The sequence below is a fragment of the Lagopus leucura genome, unplaced genomic scaffold (genome assembly GCF_019238085.1).
Source record: "Lagopus leucura isolate 7727_CA_CO unplaced genomic scaffold, USGS_WTPT01 Super-Scaffold_100002, whole genome shotgun sequence".
In the NCBI taxonomy this organism is placed as follows: domain Eukaryota; kingdom Metazoa; phylum Chordata; class Aves; order Galliformes; family Phasianidae; genus Lagopus; species Lagopus leucura.
Window position 1 is genome coordinate 33345211 of NW_024962263.1, and position 25753 is coordinate 33370963.

The 25753-nt window shown below is 36.4% G+C and overlaps 1 protein-coding gene across 4 annotated transcripts in view; it reads right to left on the reverse strand.

The window, feature by feature from the left end:
- Window positions 1–25753, reverse strand: part of CARMIL1 (capping protein regulator and myosin 1 linker 1) — a 173423-nt gene that overhangs the window by 58091 nt on the left and 89579 nt on the right. For 3 of the 4 annotated variants that reach the window (XM_042869392.1, XM_042869390.1, XM_042869393.1), the window contains exons 11-20: window positions 25344–25438; window positions 21215–21301; window positions 17680–17783; window positions 15740–15817; window positions 15559–15635; window positions 14501–14605; window positions 9690–9759; window positions 5197–5278; window positions 3864–3963; window positions 3723–3777 (exon numbers count right to left, since the gene is read on the reverse strand). In XM_042869392.1, coding sequence (XP_042725326.1) covers window positions 3723–3777; window positions 3864–3963; window positions 5197–5278; window positions 9690–9759; window positions 14501–14605; window positions 15559–15635; window positions 15740–15817; window positions 17680–17783; window positions 21215–21301; window positions 25344–25438 — 853 coding nt within the window. The remainder of the gene's footprint in view (window positions 1–3722; window positions 3778–3863; window positions 3964–5196; window positions 5279–9689; window positions 9760–14500; window positions 14606–15558; window positions 15636–15739; window positions 15818–17679; window positions 17784–21214; window positions 21302–25343; window positions 25439–25753) is intronic. The other variant, XM_042869394.1, reaches the window with a different exon arrangement.

Here is a 25753-nt window from a genome sequence, read left to right on the forward strand (position 1 = left end):
CCAATTCTTCAACAATGAAGAGAAAACTGAATATATTCAACACTGTAACGCTTCTCCACACCTATGCACAACTGACTACCCACTCTGAGTAACACTACACCTTGTACCTGCAGCCTAACAGCATCTTTGCAAGAGAAAAAGAAAGTGCACTGTAATGACACAGCTTCAGACATCTCTTGCTTCTTTAATAAGAATGCATTATTATAGAATTATAGTACAGCATCTAATTAAATAGGGAAGAAACAATAATAAAAATGAAACAGAAAGCCAAAGCCCAGAAACTTCGATATTACATTATCGTATAAACACCAGGGAAATTTTGCTGTTTAGGTTACTAGCACTGTTTTTAAGTTGCTTAGATTTACATTTGTGTCTAATTGTATTTTCCAGTCATAAACCCAAGCTATTGATTACGTAAATCATTTTAATCATTACTCGTATTAAAACAGCAATGGATCTATTTTAAGCATGGGTAAGTATATGAAGAAGCATTTGGTGTATGACTCAGATTACAATCTCTCATTCCAGCTTTCCACACGAATAATGCACGGCTCCCTGACTGCAGCAGCCAGGCAGCGTGTGCTTTGGGCAGCACCATAATCAATTCCATTGTAACTTTTTAATGTCCTGTGGCAGTAAATGCACAGTAATGGTAGAGCAAGGGCCACTTCCTTTAGGATTCAAAGCTGAACCAATATAGCTAGAAACTTAATATCATTTTCTAAGCATTTTCTAAGTATTATTCCTGCGTGGAGCGAGAGACATACTAGGCAGCTGTCTGCAATATATGCTTTTCCCACAGTGCTACACAGTCTATGCTCTCAATTATTTGCCTGCTAGGAGATATTTTAGATTGATTTTAGTATCAGATGAGATAGAAAGAAACAAGATGCCTTCACTGATGAAGATTAACAAGAGACAAGAAAGCAGAAAGACAAAAGACAGGGTAATAGCAATAGGATCACATGCTATATTCTAAAGGTTAATGCAGGACAAAAAAAACTATTGGAGGACTGCTCTGAAAGTAATGCCTCATATTTTAATTATGTTGCCCCATGATGTCAGAGGTGGATGCTGGTGGTGTGCCAGTAGAGGTTGAACCTTCTCACCAATATTCCGTTATATTTTGTTGTCGTTGGCAGATGGCAGCAGAGAAGTCTGACAGAATGGAAGTGCACATGGAGGAAAGGTGTGCCATTTAATTCCTCCCTGTGGAAAAAATGGCATTCACTGACATTCACTGACACTTGCTGAATGTTTATGGAGACCAAACAGTGGATACGAGCAAAGTGAAAGCGGAACTGCATGGACAATATTTTCCCAGCAACACCACTGCCATAGCAGCTGTGAAACTGTGGGTCACCTCCATTGGCATGGACTTTTAGAACACAGCATGCAGGCTCTTATTTATTGCCATTGAAAATACTTAACTAATGGTGGTGGACCGTGTTGAAAAAGTGTTTCATTGCTAAGAATTTGGTCTATCAAATAATGTTAATGTGCTCTTTGCTGCTGTTGTAGTTTCCATGCAAATAAATAGAAGGTGTTACTTACAGAGCAATCTATGTAAAAATATGTTTTTGGTGGATTAATTCACTTTAACATTGTGAAAGCAGGATGAAAATAAAAAGCATGTTTGCCTAGGTTAGCTCAGCAAAGACATTCTGAGAAGGAATTACAGGAGCCTGATTGTGGAAAAGGCAGGAAATAAAACAGTGGTTTGCATTGCTCAGAAGGTACAAAGAAAAGGAGCACAAAAAAACCTGAAGCCGATGATGCAAGAGAGGGAGAGCCATGAGAATAATACATCCACAATTTAACATTACTTTTTATGTGTCCTGGAGGCTTCAAAATTCGAATGAAGTTTTACTTTTGTGCATGCATATTATGAACAGGATTGTCACATAAATAGTACGAAAATAAAGCACATTTGAAAGAAAATTTGGATGCTGAAAGGAGGCAGTGTGCGTTGAAGGGGTACTTTAGAATATAGCATACGTTGGAAGAAATTCACTTGCAACAAAGCTTATGGATGAAATTGAAAAAAACAATGTAAATTTATACTTGCTTATAACTCATCTGATTTGGCACAACAGTCTTAAAGGGTAGCTGCTAAAGAAAGACATCAAGGCCCTGGAGTGTGTTCAGAGAAGAGCAACAAAGCTGGTGATGGGTCTGGAGCAGAAGTCTTACGGGGGGCTGCTGAGGGAGCTAGAATTGTTCAGTCTGGAGAAGAGGAGGCTCAGAGGTGATCTTATAGCTCTATACAGCTACCTGCAGGGAGGTAGGGGTTGGCCTCTTCACCCATATATCTAGCAATAGGACAAGAGGAATGGCCTCAAGTTGTGCCAGGGGAGATTCAGGTTGGACGTTAGGAAATACTCCTATGAGAGAGTGGTCAGTGCTGAAACAGCTGCTCAGGGAGGTGGTGGACTCACTACCCCCAGGGGTGTTCAACAAGCAGTTAGATGTTGTACTGAGGTACATGGTTTAGTGGGAAATATTGGTGATAGGTGGAGGTTTGGATTGGATGATCTTTTCTTGGAGGTCTTTTCCAGTCTTGGAGATTCTACGATTCTTTGATTGTATAATGATTTACCATGAGATACAAGGCAGAACAGAGAAAAGTCCAAAGAGAAGGAGGAGATGATATCTGATGAAAGGAGGTGGCTATACAATCCAAAATTAAAAGGTGACAGTTTGGAACAAGAAGTAATACAGAGATCTACCAACATACTTCTTAGGAAGAATGATACTTCACTCTCCTTGTGCACACAAGGACTTACTGCTTTCATTACTGCTGCTAACTCAGAATTAGCCCTGGTATTCATATTGCAACTCTTCACTGCAACACACAGACATCCCGCCTTTAAAGAATGAGAAAATAGGCAAAGAATCAAGAAAAAATAAGTACCTCTAATATCAATTATAAGGATGTGGGGAGGAGAGAGGGCTGTTTTAACACGTTACTTCAGAACAGTGACAAAAGATGAACACAGAATACGGGTCTAACGATCTCATATGGAAGACTTTAGGAATCCTAGTGAAAAACATTCCACTGAACTGTAGGGTATGGACACAGATAGTAGGAGAAAATATGAAAGCAGTGTCGACTCTGAACTTGGAAGTGGGACAATAAAGACAACACGATTATCAGGTGTTAAGACCTGGAGTCTACAGCTGTTTTTGGAGAATAAGGAAAGCAGATGAGCTTGCACATTATTTGCAAGAGGCATGAAGGAGAAAGAAAGGACTAAGAATGATCACTAAAGTTTGACAGGCATGAGAGTGTACAGTGGTCAGGAAATAGCACATTTTATTAACTAAAATAAATATATAAAATAAAATAAATCCACTATTGAGGGAATATCACCACCCAGAGAACACTAGCGTTGTAATATCCAATCAGGACACAGAACTTTTGAAAACTTGAGTGTACATAGCTGTATAATTTAAACTTAAAGCAATTTAGATTAAACACATCCAGCTGTTTGGAATGAGTTGCTTTTCAACAAGCGCAGATCCTAAGAAGCATGTACCTACCCTCTACACATAATTCAATTTATTGAGGGCAAAAAAATTCACCACGATGTGTTGGATGTGTTTGTTTAGGATCTTGATCAAATTTTACACAGCAAGTTAACACAACAAAGGAAAATTATTAGAAATAGGCTCTGAAGGTACAAATTACACAAGATGGTATTAGGCAGAAAGATACTCACTGAATCCTCGTCTTGAATCATCTGAACTAAATTATCAAGTACTGGAGTGAGATTTCTGAGGGAAGAAAAGTTAGGAAGATGATGAAATCAGCAGCTTCTTCTCATTACTCACTGTATTATTTAAAAGAAAAAAAGCCTTACTTGGATTTCATGTTGTTAAAGTTTTTGCCTAATGCCAAGTGCCTTATTGATCGGTTTTTACTAAGCCAGACTACAAGGGTTGAGAGGTCAGATTCTAGGCCTGTAAAGAATCAGATCAGATTAAGAATTAGAACACTTTTCCACAGAAGTCCCAGAGAGGGACCAATTATTAAAACTAAATTCATTCAAGTAATCACATCAGTGTACTATTTCAAAGAGTTCTAGACTAGTTTCTCTTCTTCTATTCATATATTTCATCACTGTTTTTCATGAAAATAAATGCGTCCTTCTAAAACAAACCTTTTAAATCGCTATCCTAATCAGCCATTGAAAGCATCTCTCAGACAGAAAGAGAAATGTAATCCCCTATCCACAGTCCAGTCACTTGAGAAATTCCTTAAGGCAAACTGTGAGCTCTGTACCAATAAGCTCTCAAAGCCTGCAGATGCAGAGGTTAACATAACAGGCTATGAATAACATGATTTAAAACAACAAGCCAAGCTTTATTCCATTACTGAGTAAGAAAAATAATTTGCTCTACTACTGTATTCCCAACCTAATGTTAGGTTTGAAAAGTCCAATGGATAGATTACTAACAACTAGAATCTAGATCCATGGAATAACTTTGAAGTCAAATATCTTTATATACTTACAACAATTGATCTCTTTACATAATTTGACTCCGTAACCTCCTAAAGCTTTCCACTTGCCTTTCTGGCTTTTCAGCTGTAGTGGGAATCTGAACTAGTTCTGTATTTGGCTGTCAGAGAAGCCAAGACAGCTAGGTGAGTTCTCCTGTTCCACACATCTACAATTTGAGTTTGCAAGATCAGAAGCCAGTTGGTATTCCCAGCTAGAAAACACAGGGTCTACAAACCACCAATAGTCTAAGACTTTTACAAAGAATCAAGCTCTGATCTGAAGCTGGTTGACCACTTGCTCCAACTTTTATTCTCTTACTTCTTCAGTGTCACAGCTTGACTCCATTTCTGGTCCTCCTCCTTTTACTACACTTTCATTTCCCATTTAGCTTTTCATTCTCTCTTATTTAAACCCACTTCAAACAAAATCTTGTTAATATGATGCTTGCTTCCTTCAATTTATTCTGTCATGTCATACTTACTTCAAACAACATAAATTTCTGAAGGTAGAGTTATTCTATTAATATTTCTTATATACTTTATAGCAATGCCACTTCCTGACCTGTGACTTTTCCATAACAAATATGGTCAATAATCATAAATAACCATCCTTGATTGCATTTTGAGCTGAAAGAAAAGACATCTCATTTTTGGGACCTGCATGGTCCTCCATTCCTGTGCTGTGTACTTACCATTATCTGAAATATCTAGGCTGGTGATATTGCGTATTTCTGCTATGCATCCTTCCAAGACTTGTGCACCTCCCGATCTTAACTAGAGACAAAACATCAACCATTTTTGCAAACTAGTTATGGTTTTGAGATCACACAGATAAGAATAATAGAAGTGGAGGTACTACCAGCAGCTAAAACAACAACAGAGGCCAAAGACATCAAAACAACTGCACACACATTCCTACTATTCTGACTCCCATCCTTCACTCTCACCATTTACACATAAATAAGAAAAAGACTCTACTTCCTCACTACTCTGCAGTTACACAGGGAATGATGTAAGTGGTTTAAACAGAATGAATCCTTTAGCACTTGCGCTGGGCAGTGACTGCAGGTCTTTAGTTCAGGTTCTCCATGTGAAAGGGCCAATATCTTTCCAATTTCCAATAAGAAAAAAAGCTTGTCCAAGTATACAAGCATGCACCACTGTAATTCTTGAGTTCCATTACAGTCAAGTCTTACAGCTGGCATCTTGCAAGCTTAATGTTATAGCAAGCACAGTGACAGTAGTTCCAGTTAAAAGATAAGAAGCCAAATCAAAATCAATCAAATAATGTTTCCCTATTGCAGAAAAGAACATTAAAATAATGCAAAAGTAAATTAGTCACAAAACCATAAACAAGAAAAATCATTAATCTACCTTATTCTGTAGCTCTAAACTAGGAATAAGAGAGAAAAATGACAACAAAAACACCTATCTGGAAACTATACTTACATTATTAATCTGAAATAGTAAATGAATATACAGGAAATGTCAAGATTTAGGGGGAAAAATAATGAAGTCACCTAAGAGAAAATGTCAATGTTAAGAATCAAAGAGATGAAAACCTAAACACTTACTTACTAATGCTATTGAATTAAATAACAAAACTGTTTTTCTCCAAAAAAGTAAAAAAAACACATTTTCTTATTTCTTTCAGCTACACAAACTATGTAAAATATACTGTATGACCATCAGCAAGAAAAACAAAGTAAGCAAAAGTTTTATTAAAATTAAATTTTTGCAAAACAGTTTCCAATTTCACTGAATCAAAAAAAGAAAAAAAAAAAAAAGCCAAGCTTTTTCAAACATAAAGCAGCCATTTCACCAACTGTGCATAAAAAAATGAGTAAAATTTCACTTAGTTCTCTTGTCCAAACATCCTGAATCAATCTGTTGACAGTTCTGCGAACAGCCTTTTCAATCACGCTATAAATGAGGCAACCACAAATACTTTCTAGAAGTATTTTTCAATAAAGACTTGATTTGGCATTTTTTAGAAACTTGGAGATCTGTGATTGGTTAACAAACAGTTCAGTAACTTGAGCATTTTAACACCAGTGGTGGTTAGAGACAGCATATGAATGATAAATCCACATTTGAAAGCGTAAGATACAGAATATAAGATGCCCTTCCTCATCTGCATGAAAAAAAAGCCTACTTGCACCTATTAGTCCTACCCTCCCTAGAAGTGGTCACAGTGGAAATCTGTATTTGTGCTAAAACTGGTGCACATTGAACTCAGTGTTGTTTCTCTAAGAACATCTGTAATACTTGCTGGCTGTATGAATGTCAAAATCATTCAGTTTCGCTCTCTGATTCTCTCAGGGTTGCCCACTACAAGACAACCATTTCACACAGGCTGCCACATCAATTACTGGAAAATATACAGAACTGGAGGATTATACGTGGTCTTGTCAAAGTTAAAAACTACTTTCACAATGTTACAATTTGTTTTCCACTGTAGCCAAAACTCCAGCGTGCCACAGAAATTATAAACTTTACCGTAAAGGAAATGAAGATTTAGTTCAAATAAAATATTCTAATATTTGTACTAAAATGCTAATGTTAAAAGTTAGTTTCCATGACAAGAATATTTATTCATAGATAAAACGGTAAAACACATGGCAAGGATTGGTTATTTGTATGGTTTTTGGTATGATACATGTTCTATACTCAGAAAAAGTGTACATATATATTATGAAGTGTTTAAGCAGACAACTTTTTCAAGCAATTTTGGATCTTGTACCAATAACACTGTATCAAAAATATTAAATACACAGATGTTTATTATGCACAAATGTTGATATCTATTTAATCTGAAGGTGATGGTAAATACTGTACTTTTAGGATCAGTTTTTATTGCAGCCATAGTAAAGTCATATACATAAAAGCAGAGACTAACTGCAGGGCTATATGTCAATGCAGATTTGATAGCAAAAACAAAACTGCAACATCTGCATGATATACAAGACTACATATAAAAGCTTTTATTTAGAAATTGTAGAACAAGCACTTCAGCAGTCAAAAAAGCCAAGTGTGTTCAAAACTAGGAGGTATATGGGATGGAGAAACAAAGCTGTCTATCGATTTACAAATTAAGGTAAAGGATGGAGGGTACTTACACAGTGACCAAGCTAAGGGAAGCAGAAGGGAAAAGAGTGAAATACATCAGTGCTGAGCAGGTAGAAATAAAAATGTAACTTTCATAGTAAAAAAAATAATAAAACAAGCAATATAAAATGATCAAGCTTGGAGTTAAGATATCAGAAAATTATGAGAGCAAATTAAAAGCGGTGGGAGTGGGAAGGAACTGAGATTTTTCCTTCCAGAGTTGAGTGCAGCCTTCCTGGCACAGGAAAGTGGGCAAAGCTGGAGCATCAGCTTTCTGCCCTCCTGACAGTATGTGCTTGCAGGAGCTGGAAGAGAAGCAGAGCACAAGCTTTGAGCTGCCCGCTGCTCTGTGGTTGGGTGTAGCTCCCAGCAGAGCAGAGGCCTTGGAGGAGAGGGCAAGTGCTTCCAAGCTCCTGGCATAGCAATCCCCTGCTGGAAGCAGAATTTCCAAAGCATGTGATAATGGATAAAGCTCAGTGATATGAAAAAAACGTTGAGGGAAGGATCTAAGGAAGCACTGTCAGTTTGGAGGGACCTGCTATAGATTGTTTCCTCTGCGTATGTCCCTATTCATCTCTGGAAACAGCTGCCTCTCCCTAGTAAATGCTGAAGCAACGAAACCACAGAGGGGAATGCAGTATCTCCCACTGAGCATAACATTCTCCTTTCTGCTATCACTGCTTTTGCTTTGGTGTCCAATGCAGCTAATGACTCATGGAGGTTATCTATGAATGGCATTCAGCTTCAGGCCATGAACTTGCACTCCTGTGCTTGAGTTACATGCTAGTTTATACTTTCATTATTTATGTGTTTTATTTATTTAAGGTTATGAATACTGGACTTCATGTTTGTTAATTTAATCACTCCTCCCTTTTCCTGTCTCCCTCTAAAAGAAAAATTGCCATCCTTCTGAGATAACTGCTCAGAAGTCATAATCACACAAATACCTGACTTGAAAGCTTTTCTGCCTGCCATTTAGATGTAGTGCCCCTCCAAGTAAAACCACTTTTAAAAAAAGTACAAAATATCAAAACAAACTACAAAATGCATTCACAAAGATTTGGTGTTTTTTGTTTTTTTTTTCTTCCTAAGAAAAGGATGCACATTCCAAAGGCAATCAACCATGAACTTCTCAATTACTGCACCTCACCATGTTCATCATATTGCATGCTTCCAATTTAAAGGGAAACCATCACACCTGAAAGGCACTTGTGGAACAGCTACACAGGTGATGGACTTACAAAGATCTTCCTAACAAGTAAAAGGCTTTCTTTCCAGTTTAGAAAGGAAAGCTTTGGAGGCCTGGAGATTTGTTTTAGATAAAAGTGCCCCCAGTTCTCTAAGTAACTTTGCCTCTCTAGTTCCCAGGATCTTGGCTGATTTCTTGTCAGGGTCTGTAGCCATACAGGTATCATCCTGCAAGAGTGTGGACAATACTCAGAAACAAAGTGCACAGAAGAGCACAGAGAAAAAAGAAGCAGCAAATCAAGGCTCCCTTTTTTCTTTTTTTCTAATTTGTTGTTGCAGTATTAAAACAACCATTTGTACAACACTTTTCAAGTTAATGGCGCACTTCCATCATTTCTTACTGAAGTTCCCTATTGGCCTGCATTGGTTAATTGATTACAAAAGCAGAATTTATCCCAAGATTTAAGTAAACCTGCAGGAGAGGATGCCTTCCTCCAGTGGAGACATTTTGAAGGAAGACATTCAAACTGCACCTTCAGGATCTGCAGCTTCCTGGGTCCCATTCCAATGCAGACACCTTGGAAAATCTCACACAGGGTGCCCTATAATCAGAGCACCAGAAAGCAGAAACTGCCAAGCAGCAAACAGTACCTACAGTTGCTACTGTAAGGAGCATAATGACAGCACGATGCTGCATGTGCCCTGAACGTCTGTGTTCCTGATTTATGGCACAGATACATACAGCAAATTATTTTGCCATGATTTCTTTGATTTCTACCTTTCTCACAGCTTCTGGTGAGAGGCAGAATGCCTAGCCCAGCAGACTGCATGAGAACTCTAATTCCATATCTATGCATCTTTTGAATACATCCTGAAAAATCATCCTTACCTCACAGCTACTGAGATCTAAAGACACCTCCTTCAGATTGTGATTGCAAGCCAGGCCTAATAAAAGCGCTCTGAAAAAGATCAATATTAGAACCATTTTTTTTTTTAAAGGCAGCTTTACAACAGCATAATCAGTAATCACATGTTAATACACCTAATAGTCACAGAACCATTTCAAAACAAAACCACAGCAACTGAGCAGTTACTTCTTAAAAGACAATGTAGTACAAACCTGCCGTGCCATACCAAGAACACCCCAGCAGCATCAAAAACTTCAGGAGTGAAATGCAAATAAGGAAACAGTAAAACTAAGTCTATGTCAACATTTAATAAGGTTCATCAGAGATAGTTTTTCATCAACACTTGCTTTAAAAGACAATCAAATTACAAAAGCATTACAAAAGGAGCATTGTATTTACAACCATACTTGGTCTCTAATTTTCCAAAAATTCCACAAAAAAATGGAGATTACAATAAAGGTAAGACACACAGCAGTCAGACATTTCAGCCTGGAATAATGCCTGTTAGCACTCAAGCACTGTATTACATTGAAGTATCACATCTTTCTCCACTTTTGCAACTCAAAAAACAAATACAAATTTCAAAATGATACTCTCAAACAGTGGCAGAATGGCAAAGAAGTGTAGCAGTGAACTATTATAATTTTCAAAAGCCCATCTTTAAAGCCTAACAGAAATTTATTTCCACATACAAAAGTTGGTATTAACATCACATTTGCGTTAACGCTGCCAAATAACAACAGTATTTATCTTATAAGAGGAGCAAATTCAACCAATGTATACCTTCCACTATCTTTACAATAGGCACTGCTTTGAATTGAATATTGAACTGAGAAACAGAAAAATTTCCTTCACAAGCTTCATTTCAGCCTAACAAAATTCCAATCACCTATGCATGGTGGTAAAGAAAAACAATGCATTTTGCTGAGCTATTTGCCTAAACACTTGCTATGCAAGCTGTGTGTAGAAACTGTGCTTAGAATGCACGTGCCACAAGAATATTTTTCATTTCAGCCTATTGTATCTGCTCTGCAGCTACAAACAATAATCAGCCCTTTGGTGTTATACAAAACAAATATCTTGTACTTCTTTACTTCCTAATCCATTCAAATACAGACTTTGAGAAAAATATGAAAGCTCTGCAAATTTTTAGAAATTTTTAGATTATCTTCAACTATGTCCTTCCCAAACGTGATTTTATGCAAAGTTTGTCTGATAACTTTACAAGTAGCTTCCTTAATATTTTGAGGCAGTATAAAAAACTCAGAGCATTCATAAAAAGGAAACATTAAAAAAAAAAGCTAGAGAGAGACTGCTGCGAATCCAAATGTAAACCTCTTCAGAGGAAGAAAAAAGTGTCAGCCTCCTTCTTCCCCCCTCCAACCTATTGACCTATAAACTCCTTTCTAAGAAAACCTCATCATTTCCCACTTTTCTCCTGAAACATCACCAGTAGTCAAAGGCACTTTAGACAGATACATCAGTGCTGAGTCACTCTGTTTAAATCACATGCATGGTGATATTTGGAAAAGTCTTGCCCTTGCAGTTAGGATTTGGATGAGAAACGTGTCAGCAACTTGTCTTGTTACAGCCCTGACAGATCAAAATAACATTTCTGGCAATGGTTGTAAATGAACAAAAATGCCAACATATGCCACAACAAGGAAAAGAGCATGAAAACTACTGTCACTCAGTTAGAAATATAAAGCAAACAACAACAACAAACCCTGTGATGGATCATTAACTATATTACCTCTGCATAACAACTAAAAGCAGCTTTTCTCCATCCATTAAATGGTATCTCCAGCAGTATAGCTTTATTAACAAACTTCTTTCCTGGAAGGCTTGGCTTATATTAAAAGGTCCATTGCTTTACAAACAAGCTCATCTCCCTGCCTGAGTGCCCTGATTAACCAGTATCTTCAGAAACACCAAGTCAACAGATGTGACTAAATGCTCTGAAACTGCAGTCCTAAAGGAAGTTGATAAGAAAGGAATGGTATTACAAAATGAATCAAAGATATCATGTAATGAATTGGTTAAAAGGGGAAATGGAAACTCACTATGCCAGGTATCTACATTTTTGTCTGGTGGGTTGCTTTCTTGCTTTGTTTAGTTTCCCAGTGGCAAGCTCCATCTTGAATCATTTACTCAACTCTCACGTCTGGCTCACAGACACTAAAAAGGAACTTCTCCTTTATCAGAGGACAGTTTCAAGGCCCACATTGTCAAAAAAGGCTTTCTGTCATGCACAGATCAAAGATGCTAAAGCTGTACGATTAGTGTAGACCGTATTACTTTTCCCTCTAGAAATCAGCCTTCATCTGCTATTGCAATCATTACTATGACAAATAAGTCTGTCTGAAAGCAGATGCTTCCATCTCCTTGTCTTTAACATATCCTATAACCTTGATTGTTCTGCAGTTTTGTAATTTCTTACAGTTAAGACAAAAATGCTAAGCAGTTGCCCCCAGGTGATAGTACATCTTTTTAACACCAAATTAACTTCCATGTGATACTTTTGACACCAAGTCATATAGGGTTGCTTTGAGATGGTTCTCTGCATTGTTGAGAGATGCACTCAGCTTGGACTGAAGAAAAGGCTGGAGAAAAAGCACATCAAGGAAGCTACCAAGCAGTATTAACAGCTCCGTGCTAAACCCCAGGAAGTGATAAACACCGCTATTGGGGTGAAACAAATGAAGCTCATGGCAAAATGCCAACTAAGTGAGAGAAGAATGGGTATTTTCAAAACATCCATGTCCAAGCAGATTTTGGACAGATGCTTTCTGTAGCTGTCTGTGCCAGCAATGGAGTTTACTGCTCTCAACTCACTGTTTTCTGCTTATAACTCTCTCTTTACTTTTATCAACAGCACTCACGTGTAAAACTCCCTTTAACTCAACTCAATCAGACTGAGCCCAGATCAGTTTAAATATTATCAGCAGAGTAGATTTTTGCTAATATAGATCACTGGCTGAAAAGGACTAGAAGGATCTCCCATTTGATGCACAGCTGGCAGATCAAAGGGTAACAAGTATTTGGGATATACTCATGTAGCATCCACGAGCACAGATACCTGCCAAAACTCCTCATGCCACTGAAGATATTCAACATGCCAAAAAAAAAAAACCAAAACAACAACAAAAAAACCTGAATATGAACCACAGTGTCTGAGATGTCTCATCTTTTCTGACCTCTATGGAAAGATTCAATATCTCATGACGTTTTTTTCCTGCACTATTGAGAACACTGACCTGGGTGTTAGTCACATGCAACTTCTGTTCTTCTAACTTCATTAAATGTAGCCTCCCGCTGCCCTCAACCACAGGATCAATATCCCTAAGTTAACCTGAATCAACCAAAGTACTTTTCACTAATTATTTTCTGTGATCACCAGTCCATCAAAACCTTACTTTCTTAACCCCAGCAAAGTCTAACCAAGCAAGACAGCATCCAAGAGCACCATATGGAACACTGAAAATCAGAGCTAAAACTACTCTGAAATTCCTCAAGCAGTGGGATTTCAATCCACTGCATCTTACTTAAAACCATATTGAACTGTCCCTATGCAGTGTCAAATTGCATTAAGAGAAAGCATCCCAAAACAATGCACATTACTCCTTCCTGTAAGGTGTTTGTAACTTTTATCTGCCTTAGTTTCCCCCAGATCAAAATAAAATTTTTCCATCCAGTACTCGCTCCAACATGTTTGGTTTTGCCACCAAGTCCCACTCATTAGCCACTTCCTTGTCGAGTTTTTGCCTGCTTCACTTCCCTGTTCTTCCTCAGGAGACAGGCTTCTATCCCCACAGATAGAACACACAAATATACTGATATACATATATACATGCACAGACATGTATATGTATATACATACCTACATCCAGATCAGGATTTTGGAGATTGAGTTCTCAGGACTGGTTAGTGATCACATCTAGATTTCTACTGTGGACTGGGTTTTATATGTTTTAATGCACAGTAGCTGGTAAGCTGAAAAGAGTCTAATTCAGCCAATAAAGACAAGGATTCTGACAGAATTGTAGAATGACTTATCGAGATTATATCTATCTATGTAGATAGATCTTGATTTTAAAGCACCCCCTTTAAATTCCACTTCACCACAGTACACAAAATGCACACATCTCAAGAGGGGTGACACAGCACTACAGAATTTCCCTCTACCTGCATTATGCTGTAAGAGGAGTTTTTCTCTGTCATTGGGTGGTCAGTGGAACTGCCCAGTGCATATAACAAGAACCTGTTACCTGTGGGATGGGCAACATACAGAAAAGCAAAGCATTACACTTAGCACTCTTAGAACTGGATGCCATCATCTCTCTCTCTAAAAGGAGGGTGCAGTTCTGGGCAAGAGGTCTCTCCCATCAAGCACTGCAACAGCTTCATATGCACAATGGTTCTTGCAACAGTGCAGCCTCAAAGGAATGATGCTAATACAAATACATAATCCCATCTTATTGCAAAGCAAATAGTTTTGTTTGGAAGGCACAAAGTGAGAAATATATCACAAAAAGTTCATGGAAACAAAACGGCTGTGACACAAACCAAACTATGATTAATAGCCTCAAACATGAGACAGAAGCAGTATTTCTTTAACATGTGGTCATTATGAAACTCACTCTTCCAATATCAGTAACATACAAATGGAAAAAATGCAAATAAAATCCTTTTCTCTTCTTTTTTTTTTTTTTTCCTTAATATGTATAGCACCACATAATAACAATGTGAACTAGGTGTTAGGCAACAGGAGAAGATTAAATGAAATTCTTACTTCAGAGGCTCAGGAGGCAGTTTAGTTCCCGAGAGATTAATCTGCATCAATGCAAGTGAGCTGCTGAAAAACTGTTTGAAGGAGGGAGGGACTTCTTTTCCTTTTCTGTAAGTAAATATGTTCATTAAGTAACATCTAGGTGCTCCTCATTTCAACAGTGCATATTAATTAGTAATAGTTACAGTACTAATACTATATTAATAATTGAATATTCAATAGTGAACATCCTATAGCGAATGCAGACTGTCAAAATTGTAACAGTCATTTATGTGTTGTTTAATTTGCTGTACTTTCAACAGCTCAGTAGTCAGTAGCTCTCACTTAACTTGGAAATACAATGCTATCAAAATGTTGATTCAAAATACAATTTTCACCATTGTACTGCTGCTCAGAAGACATTATTATCTACCTTCTGCTTGGTGAACTACCAGGAATGATCATTCAAGTCTGATTGATCATGGGTATACTTAGATTTTACGAGTAAAAGATCAAACAGTGCTCTACAAAACACTGATGTTGCCTTTTCACCACTAGACATAACTACTGAACACTGTGATTGCTTATCCCTAACTAGTTGACACCTCTGACAGGTGCTCAATCCACTGATTTGAAGAAAAGGAAAACTAAGGTTATTATTTCCTATGCTGGAAGTACTCTATAAAGTCAGTGTTCAATCTCAAAGACTTTCTGAAGGACTTCCTCCCAGGAAAAGAAGAAAAATAATAAAAAAGTGCATTTTTAACAATCAACAAATCATGAAAAATAAGCACTTCAAAATCAAATTTGAAGAAGAGTTAAGTTAGACTTCAAAGTCTAATATTACAACAGAGGATGTATACAAACCGCCTGGTGTATCAGGATCATAAAAAACTTATTAGACAAGGTAGCTTATATTACAGCTATCTAGCAAAGAACTTCCTTGGAATAATGATACTTTTTTTTTTTAGAGACCTTTTATAAACTCATGCATTTCTTCTTTAAAAGAAACATGCCAGCACAAAATCAAGAAAGTATAACACAAAATATAGCAGTTGAGGGAAAATACATTTAAACTGTACCTGTGAGAAAAAAGTGTCCTGGAAAGACTAAGGACAGCTAGATGCTGAAGACATCCACGAAGGAGGGCTCCACACACCTGATTTAAGATAAGGAAGATTGATTTTAGTAGGTATACAAAGTAGGGAATTTTCCTTGGTATTTGAATCTCTACACACACACAAAGAAAAAAAAAAGCATTACCATATCTAGAGCACACTCTGTGTTGGATAAATCCAGATGAACAAGGGCATTTGGCTGGGCCAAAAAATTGTAGAGGCTCTATAATTAATGGAATGAGAAAAAAAACCAAACATATCAATGTTATTTTTTGATACTGTGACACAGATTTCTTTTCAGATGCATTTAGGTTTGTATAAAACTGCACTACAGATGTGTCTGAAACCTTTCACTCAACCAAAACAACCTGTTTTACTTTCAAAGGCTATCATTTTTCAGGAACAAAAGGAAAAAATGGTGCAAAGACCACATCTACCAAATGCTAAGCAGAAAACTGTTGAGTTACTTTGTAAAAGCACTTCCACAGAAAATGATAATTTTGTTAAAAATACCTTGCGATACTCAAAGTGACATTATACTTTCTAAAAAGGCTAACTGGCTTGAAAGTTTAACACAGCCCCTCTAAGCATGAGGGATGAGAATCATCTGCATTTGAAGACTATGGCCAATTCTTAATATTTGCAGGGTGTGAGAAGTTGAAGGGAGAACACAGAACAAGTAGAAAATAAATCTAATATTAATGACTTTGGTACTACACAGACTACACTAGTGCACATAAAGCATATTATACTTTGCTTTTTTATATTTTTAGTCTCTCAGAACAGCAAAAAAAAAAAGTCAAGAAAAGAAAGGATGACGTAGTTCACAGAAACATGGAGCAGACAACTCCATCTGAAATCTACCCCAGCTGAGCACATTTAACATTTTAAAAATAGATCTGTCTTTCTTAAAATTAGGTCATTTAGCAGATACACCTAATAGTGAAAGAAAGGTTCCTACCCTAAAAATCCCCGTGCTTTGCTAGAGTTTATTCTATATGCTAAATAACAGGATTTCTTTACTCCTGTTGGAAAACTGTTCCACAGATTAAGAGATCTCAGTATTAAGAACCTTTTTCTTTGAACCATCTCTCTCTCCCTCTCTGACAGGCTATGAAAAGACTTATTTTTTGTCCCATAAAATACTATGGGAAGACATCAGACTTCTTTAACCACTGCCTGTCAACGTCACACTTCTTGTTTTAATATATTTCTCCTGTTATTCTCTCTCTGAGAATAATTGTGTGTCTTTCTGTACGTTAGACAGTGCGTTTGCTACCTTTTAAAATCCTCTTGTCCCACTAAAACTTCCATTTCCTGAAAATACATCCATATATCTAAAAAGCCTAGTTCTTGGAATATGCTGATAAACCTGAAACTAGTCAAGTTTGTGCAAAATGTCACATGAAAGCCACAGGAAGGTAAAGTCCAACAAATTCACATGATCAGATTAGGCGTCTCCAAATTTGCATGTTTTAGATGTTTCATAATCAGAGAACTCAAAATCTGACAGTTATGATCAAATACAGATGTGACTGCAAAAAGTTGAGTACACACGAACAGAAAACTTAATGTATTTTGTTACATAGAAAACAGCTGCAGCTCAATAGCGACTGGTGAACTGAACAAGAAGATTTCAGAAGAGATTTTTCAAAGAATTGTGAGTTTCAGTAGGAGATAAACAGATTTTTCTATACAGACAAAAATACTCAAAAGCATAAATAAAATCAAATCATTCCAAATCAAAGGAATTAAATTGTTTCCAGTCTTCCAGTGAAAATTTTGTAATACATTTATCATTAAAAAGAGTTTTTTTAATAGTGTTTTGGTCACTTCCAAACAGAACTCAGAGAGTGTGAAAAGTCTACTGAAACAAGACCTATTTGTATGAACACATTTATGTGGTTCTATTTAGTTGTGTAGGGCAATTTAAAGCTCTAAGCGTATGCCAAATAATCTAGATCAAAATATTGTTTTTTATCCCTACTAGAACTGTACTGAAATAAAGGCAAAAAAAAAAAAAAAAAATTAATAAAATGGCATTGCCTTTCTTCTAACAATAAATTAGAACAGTGACATGCTTACTGAGAGATCATCCCCACGGAGAGCATTCCCTGAGAGGTCAAGATAGACGAGCGTGTTCGCTATCAGCGAGTTGGCACTCAGTGACTGGGAAAGGCTGTTCACCCCTGCAAGAAAAGGTCAGTATTCACCTTATCCAGCACAGTACTAGCAGAGACTCTGCAAAAGCACAATTCCAGTGAACACAGTCACACAGTCACAGAATTTTTAATGGCCTCCTGTAACCGTCACTGTTCTACAGGGGAGGAAGACAGATCACCAGGAAGATACAAGACTTCTTTTTGTCATAAAAGATATGGTTTAGTTCGGGCTCCCTGCCTCTGATAAAACAGGTCTCAGCGAGCTACACATCCTGAGTTTCAGGAAGAAATCTTTTTGCCATCTCTGCAGTGGCTTCAACTGTGCAACCATATTTTGTAACAGATTTTAAAGACAGATTTCACATAATAATGCTCAGACAATGTCCTCTCACAAACAATAATATTTAGATAAAAGTATCTGTGGAAGATCAAGCACATTAACAAGTATAATTTGCCAGAACTTCAAAAGCAACTGACAAGACCTAGAAGTTAAAAATACTTCAATTATGCATTTGCCTGTAATTTCAGAAAAAAATAGTTAGCTAATTAAAGTATCAAGAGATGCATAAAGACACTCATTTCCTGTTGACAAAAAAAATACAGATTTTTTACGTTAAAATTAAAAAGCTCACGTTGGGAACAAGTCAGCCAAGTTCCAAAGTTCTTCAGCTTTTCCAAATAAAAATTAGGATGTGGCTATTTCCAGCAAAACTAATTTTCACCTGAGGACCCTTATAGCTTATTACAAAGTTCTTAATTTGTTGTAGATGACTATCACTGCCTGCATCACTGTGAACTTCAGCAAACAGTGATTTTCTCATAAATGCCTAGGCAAAAGAGTGAAGCAGGTAGGTGTTTCCATCTGTAACACATTACAGTGCAATTTTTCAAAGCTCCTGATCAGTCAAAGTGAACTGGTATTCAGCAGATAGAACACATGCATTCTTCATTTAAAAACTATTAAAAAATGGGTTTACCATTGGAGGAAGCAGCTAGCAAGTCACTGGAAACCAAAATACACTAGGCAGTGCTTTAGTTTTCCAAGCATACAAATATTAAGAGAGTCTCTCCTGTTAGTAGCCATTGGCTTTAGGAAATTTTTGATACTCAAAAGAACTGGAGAACAATGACATCTTTGCCAAGTCTTGAAACATTTCTGTTCACTGTAATTTATCTTAATGTTGCATTATTGAATCTATGCACTATCCACAAAGGTAAGGAGCAAATGAAAACTTTTTGAAACTTTGAAAGATCTGAAAGTCCTATTTAACTACTAGAACTTGTCATTCTAGATTCCCTTTAATAAGTCTTCTCAGTAACATTTATAAGCAACAAATAGAAATGAATGCAATATAGTATGAACAGCTCAGCAATATACTACTGGACAACAATTCTGAGAATTCAGAAATTGTGACTGAGCTTGGGGAAAAATAGCTATAAAACAATCCATAATGTTAATGCTTGTATCATATTTAAAACAGTTCAACTACTCAAAATTGGCCACATCATTGAAGTCTTCATTCAAATGATGCAAATGATGGATTCTTTTCAATTAGCCTTTGGCTCAGGTTCAGCAACTCTGTCCCTGTCTTTGAATGAAGATGTTAAATTTTTCCACTTAACCAGATTCTTCAAATCAATATACTTTTGCTTGAACTTCACCTACCTCATTCCATACTTTGACAGTAATCTCACTTTCATTTGCAGACAACCTATCATACTCTTTTACTGCTCACAGGAGGCTTAGAGTATTAATGGCTCTTAGGAACCTTGAGATACAATATTTGAGGAATGATCAGTTGGGAAGTTACCACCTGAACTTCACTTCTCAATCCTAGAAACTTATTAGAAACTTATTTTGAATAGAAAGCACTTTTAAAAGAAGGTCAAAACCAGTGAGAGATTGTACAGAATTTCTGAAGTCGATAAAGCCAGGCTTCTCCCAGCTATAGAAAAAAAGCTCTCAATATTCCAAGTTAGAAAATGGTCTTCCAAGTTAAAAAGCAATTCAGAACTGCCTTCTTACATTAAAGAAAAACTGGATAACACAAACAGCTTTGCAGACAAGCAAAGATGCAAAGCTGAAAATCTCCATGTATAGAGAGCTATAACAATTCCAGATTTAAGACTTCACTATACTTTTAAAATGGAATTTTGAAAAGCTACCATCCAACAATATTCATTGTGACATGCTGCTTTGTAGAGAATAGATATTTGAAGGCTAGGGTGGATCATGCCATCTGGACTAGGGATTCACATGGGGCCAGTAGTAGAAATGTTGGAATATATTTTCAGCTTTTGTTCAAAGATTATCTTTACAAGGAATGTTAAAAATCTTTCCAATTATTTTCATAACCTCAAAATTCACTTTTACTGACAAGAATTTTGTTGGTGAGCTTCATCAAGCTGGCATTTATTCTTTCTAGAGGTGAATGTGCAGCTAGAATATTCTCTTGACTAAACAATCAAGAGTTGATGAAATCATTCATAGCACATGAAGAAAAGTACAGGGTGTTTTTTTCCAAAAGTGTTTCTATTGAAAATGATGACTGAATAAATTCACTATAGAGCTTACTATCCAGTTAAACATTATTAGAGCTACAGAACACTCACTAAAAACAACATCAAAAAACCCTTCTCCACACTCATATTCCTCCAGGTCAATTCCTAAAGCTTAGGAGAGAGAACACAGAATCTTCACAGAGCAGTAATTAAAAGGATAAAAGAGCATGGATTACATCTCTTACATCCTAGGTTATGATGTCCTTCATTGACTGCACTTCAGTTACCTTTTTCAGGTCAACATCACTTGAAAAAATACTGTGATAATGCTTTTTTCTTTTTTTTTTTAACACTACTCTGTAGAATCTGGTTTGATCCATTCTGTTAAAGAGATTACTGAGTCTACTATATGTAAAACATCAATGAAAAAAACCTGTAAGTTTCAGACGTATGTTTCAGTATTATGCTAAAAATATGCATCTATTTCAATTACTGCATCAAATCAAATGTGTGCAAATTATAAAACAAAGCAGTCTCCACTCAGGGCAAATAAATTAACAGCTTTTGTTGTAACACTTGATTTCATAAAGTAGTCAAGTGAAATAATTGCATGAAAAACATTTGAGCAGTTTTCCAAATGCTGTTTAGAAAATTCTCCACACATTCTTGCCTCAGATGCTTAAATAAAATGTAACATCTATTGCAATTTTAAATTAAATCTTACTTTACGGTAAAGGTTCCAGCTCACATGAAGAATAAGAGTTTTCTAAAATCAGATGGGGGTACAGCACCCAAATAGTAAACTCGGGGATGTAAAAAAGCAGCTGCACGGTTTAAAATACGTATATGAATCAGTAACAGAATGGACTACTTTATAACCTTGTAACAAAAGGTATCATTAAGATGAAAGCCTGAAACTTTAACAACAGGAAAATATGCATATTTATAGAGCATACCTTTAGGTGACAAGGAGGTTTTAGATAAGTTTAAATGTTTCAGTCCCTTTGGAAGTTTGGCGAACTGGATGCTTAGAGATGATACACCTGTTGGGGAGCAAAGAGAAAGTGGAAGTTCTCAGGAAGTCAGTTCAACAATGTGGTCCCAGCTTTTCCAAGCCCTTCCAAGCATCTAAGTAGTTTAGAAACTGCGTGAGACACACACACACATCTGAGAGAGGGTTGAAGGGAATTTATTATACATGTCCAACAGTTAGCACGTGAGACGTTCTGAAAGATTTATGCTTCAATCAGAAAATATATATAAAATAAACACCCAACAGCAGCAGTTCACATGAAACTTCAAAACTTTTGTCTTGAAAGTAGGAGAGATGTACATAGTAGCCAACATCGGCCTCTCTTCTGCAACTAAACCCCTTCTTTATTAAATAAGGAATACAGATGTTGTTCAAAAAACACAGATATGCACAAGTGAGCTGAAATATTTCTATGGAATAGTATCCAATTCACATGAAAGAAACTACAATACGGGTACAGATTTGTTCTGAAAACCTGAAACCTCCACTGAGCTGTAATGGCCACTTATCTCACTTCATTCCAGCAGCCTGTAGGTTACCAACTAGTACACAGACTTGGAAATGCTTGAATTGTTTGGAATTCCAAACAGTAAAAATGTCTTAGGATACTGACTGACTCAGCACAAATCCAATAAAAGAAAACAATGTTCTTCTCATTTAAGTGCTTTCTCAGTGTATCCAAGTTCCACACTCAATAAATTCAATTCCCCGTTTAAGAAAAGGACTGAAATATGATTAAGAGGGCACATCCTAAAAAATGACTGAACCAGTTTATGAAATATTTATTATAGGAGTAAATCAACATAAAAAGTCAAATCTTAACCTGAGCATGAAAAACAATCCTCTATAGGAAATTGCTTAGCAAGAAAAAGGGAGACATGAGCAAAATCTTTTCCTTGCTCCAAAACACAATTAAATAAAAAAGCTGATGCCGTTCTCCACAAAAACGGACACCAAAGAATCCAGTATTATGACCCATAGATGTGTGTACTCTGTTTCTAACATGGTTTACTGCCATAAATAATGGAAGAGCAGCTACATTACAGATGTAAAAGTTGGAGGAGTTTTTTTTAACCCTTTGTGTAAAAGCCTGTTGTATAGGCTAGTCAGAGGTGCAACTTCCCCACAGCTTAAAACAACATGTTGTGTTTCATTTACACTGCCAAAATATTAGACTGATAATGCTTTGCCATCATGTACTGCAAACCATAACGGTAACGGTGTCTTCAACCTTCTGCAAGAACGCATCAAGTCTTATCAACTGAATTTTCATTCCTAGATCTGCTACTTAAGAACAAAAAACTAAAAACTTTTTAGCTCCTCTGAAGAAGGATCAGCCTTTCATAAGATTGCCTCAATTTAAATTCTGCGTATGAGTGTTCATCTTTGTTGAGCTGGCTTCGTCACAATACATACTTTCACACTCAAGGTAGAGTTCCGCTGGCAAAGGTGAAGAAAAATGAGTACAATCACTAAGGACACCACCAGAGTAATTTTTGTTGCAAAGTATTTTGGGTCAGAGGCCCAGCAAATAATTTTACCTCTCCATCTTTCCATTTTGCTAACATTTATCACTCCAACCAAGCTGAATAATTTAAACATCTCACTAGCATTGGAGAAGAAATACCCACTGAGTTTTAAGATAGGGGAACGAGATGCAGAAAAGCAAAACTGCTTTTGATAACTCAGACACTCTCTTTTTGCTGATCTCAACAGAGCTGAGCTCTAATAGCAGAAGTAAACTTCACTGCTTTCAGGCACACAGATTTGATTTTGAGTATTCCCAGACTTGAGCTTATTTGGTTTGCACAATTTTTCAGAAAATAAGAAATGAGATTCTGATGCCAGTAAAGCCAAAAGCAGAGCTTCCATCACTACAGCATGTCTAGATTTTAAAACCAAAATTAATAACAAACTTTCCATGTGTTAGACTCACAAATAATGACAGTACCATTAAGAGCTGCCAATCATAAATTAAGAGGCTGATCTCAGTGCAAAATCATATCATTCAAACACTTACTAATATGTCAGCTGAAGCCAGGTCCTGTATCTCAGCTAAAAAGAACACTCTTCTCATATCACTGGACTATGGAATACTGCATTAATAATACAGTGCCTCTACTTTTTGATATTCAATAGTATACAACAGCTTATTGGTCCAAGCAAGGGACAAGGATGGGTTCTTTCCCATTATTCACACTGTCCTGTCTCGTTCCCCTTAGAATTGTGTTATAATCTGCTTGCATTCCTTGTTCCTAGAGAGGTAATGTGTTAAGAGATTTTTTCCAAAATATGTATGTTAACATGAACCTTAATTATACCAGCTTTTACCTGTGGAAAGCTTGCTGCCTCGTCTGTTTAATGAAGTCAAATTTCATTTTCATACAGTGGATATCAGATCACAGAATAGGTAAATCCTTCTTTAAAATATTTGCATATTGCAATTATAGTTAATTTATTTTCAAGCATCCATATAACTTAGCTGATTCTCTAACAAAAAGGTCAAACTTTAATTGCATCTGGTAGAAGACACTGAGATGATAAACCTCTACAAATTTCTCCAATTAGCATCTTCTGCATTTCTTTTGTTTTAATCTTGCATGTAGCTATTCCAAAAGGTCTTGAAAGCATGACTTACTGCAAAGTTAGTACTCACACCAATATACTTAAAATAGAAAAAAAAACCCTTGCCTGATTTAAAAAGTCGTTTTTTAAAAAGCCTTTCATAAAGCACAATCTAAATACACTTCTTCAAAAGTAGATTCAACAGTATGGCAAACATTTTTTTTTTCAACTTAAAACTGAAAATTCAGAATAATGCAGCTATCCCTATGGCACACAGTAATAATAATGTTGTACAGCAAAACATTGGCTTTTGCTAAAGAGTTTTCAGGAACCATACAAAGGGTAGTCAAAAGAGTTTAGCAGTTCACGTGAACAGTTTTAAATGAACAACTATTCTGAATAAGTCAAAAGTAAAAATGTTTTCAAACTTATTTTGAGCCAAAAGGAGAAGAGATACACAAGACGAAGAGAAAAAATACTCCGCATCTTTCTCCCCCGTAGTTGAAATGGAGTAAAAGGAGACATACCTACAAAATACTATATTAACAGCATTGTGAATCGGGTTGTAACCAAAATGAACAGCTTTTCCATTTTGAATCATGTCAGACAAAAGACTGAAATTCTGCCCCACATAAACCAAATGAAATAAGAAAAGGTTCACTGCATAAAATTCCTATTTTATTTCTGGCCCAACAGCAGCGCAAGGTAGTCTGATCCCAAGAACACTGTGCTTGGAATGCATTAAATGAATCAAATGGAAATTGCATGTGGGCAGCACTGAAGGGTCAACACCAGACTGAAAGAATGTAACCTTATTTTAAAAATAAATGCTCCAAGTGAGAAGAGAGTAGATGGGAAGGGAATGACTTGACTTGATATGCACTGAAATCACGCCTAGCTGGAGGAAAGCTAGGCTGTTCAGTTTTATTTTTCATCTTGCAGAGTCAACAATCCTTAGCTACATAAGGATGCCAGCTATGCCAGTATTACAGAGCACTGTGAAAAACTAGCAACACTTCAGACTAGAACAAAGCTCATAAAGAAATGGCTTCAAAACCAGATCTAACTATGAGATTATAGCTGAAATAAAATGCAAAACCTCCTGGAAAATACAGTTCAAGCAATAAATTTGTCTTGCACTTCATCTTATATTCATTGTATTGCCTTTAAAAATATGCACCATTTTCTTTTCTTTCTAGCTCTAAGCATTCATTGTGCTCTATCTTCCTGTAAAAGTTACTTCAGTGATAGTGTAATGAAATCTAATGAAATCCATGGATGGTTTAAGACATTTAAATGCTTCTCCATAAGCTAATGGAAATGTATTAATCAAAAAGAATAGCAATTCTCAGTTGTTTGTGAACAACAAACATTCACAATAGCATTCCAGACAGAACAGTATCTTGTTATTTGGGCAAAGCTGAATGGAGCAGAGGCAACGCCCCTAATACATTTGCAGAAAGAGGAAAACATTAACGTTACAGTACCTCGGTCTTCAAGTGGATTGCTAGCAAGGTTGATTGTATGAAGTCCTGAGTTGGGATTATGGGATAGGGCACTGGCTAGTTTCTGTGCAAAATCTCTGCAAGAAAAGAATACAGAGGGAGAAAAAATTCTGTTATCTCCTCTGTCAAAAGCATGTACAGAGGCTTAAAAGTATCAAGGGATTACTAGAAAGAAATAGCCAACTTATACTATTGATTCTTTGTCTTTTTAAACAATGCTTATTTGGCTGATTTGCTGTCTTTCGGAGCAGGTTATATTACTATTTATTTATTCTGTGATTTAAGATACTGAAGAGCATTAAATCAAAGCTCAAGCTACTTTTGATAAAGATCTAAACATGTAAAATACGGGTTAATTTAAAATAATTTAGAACTCAACCACATCTCCTCCT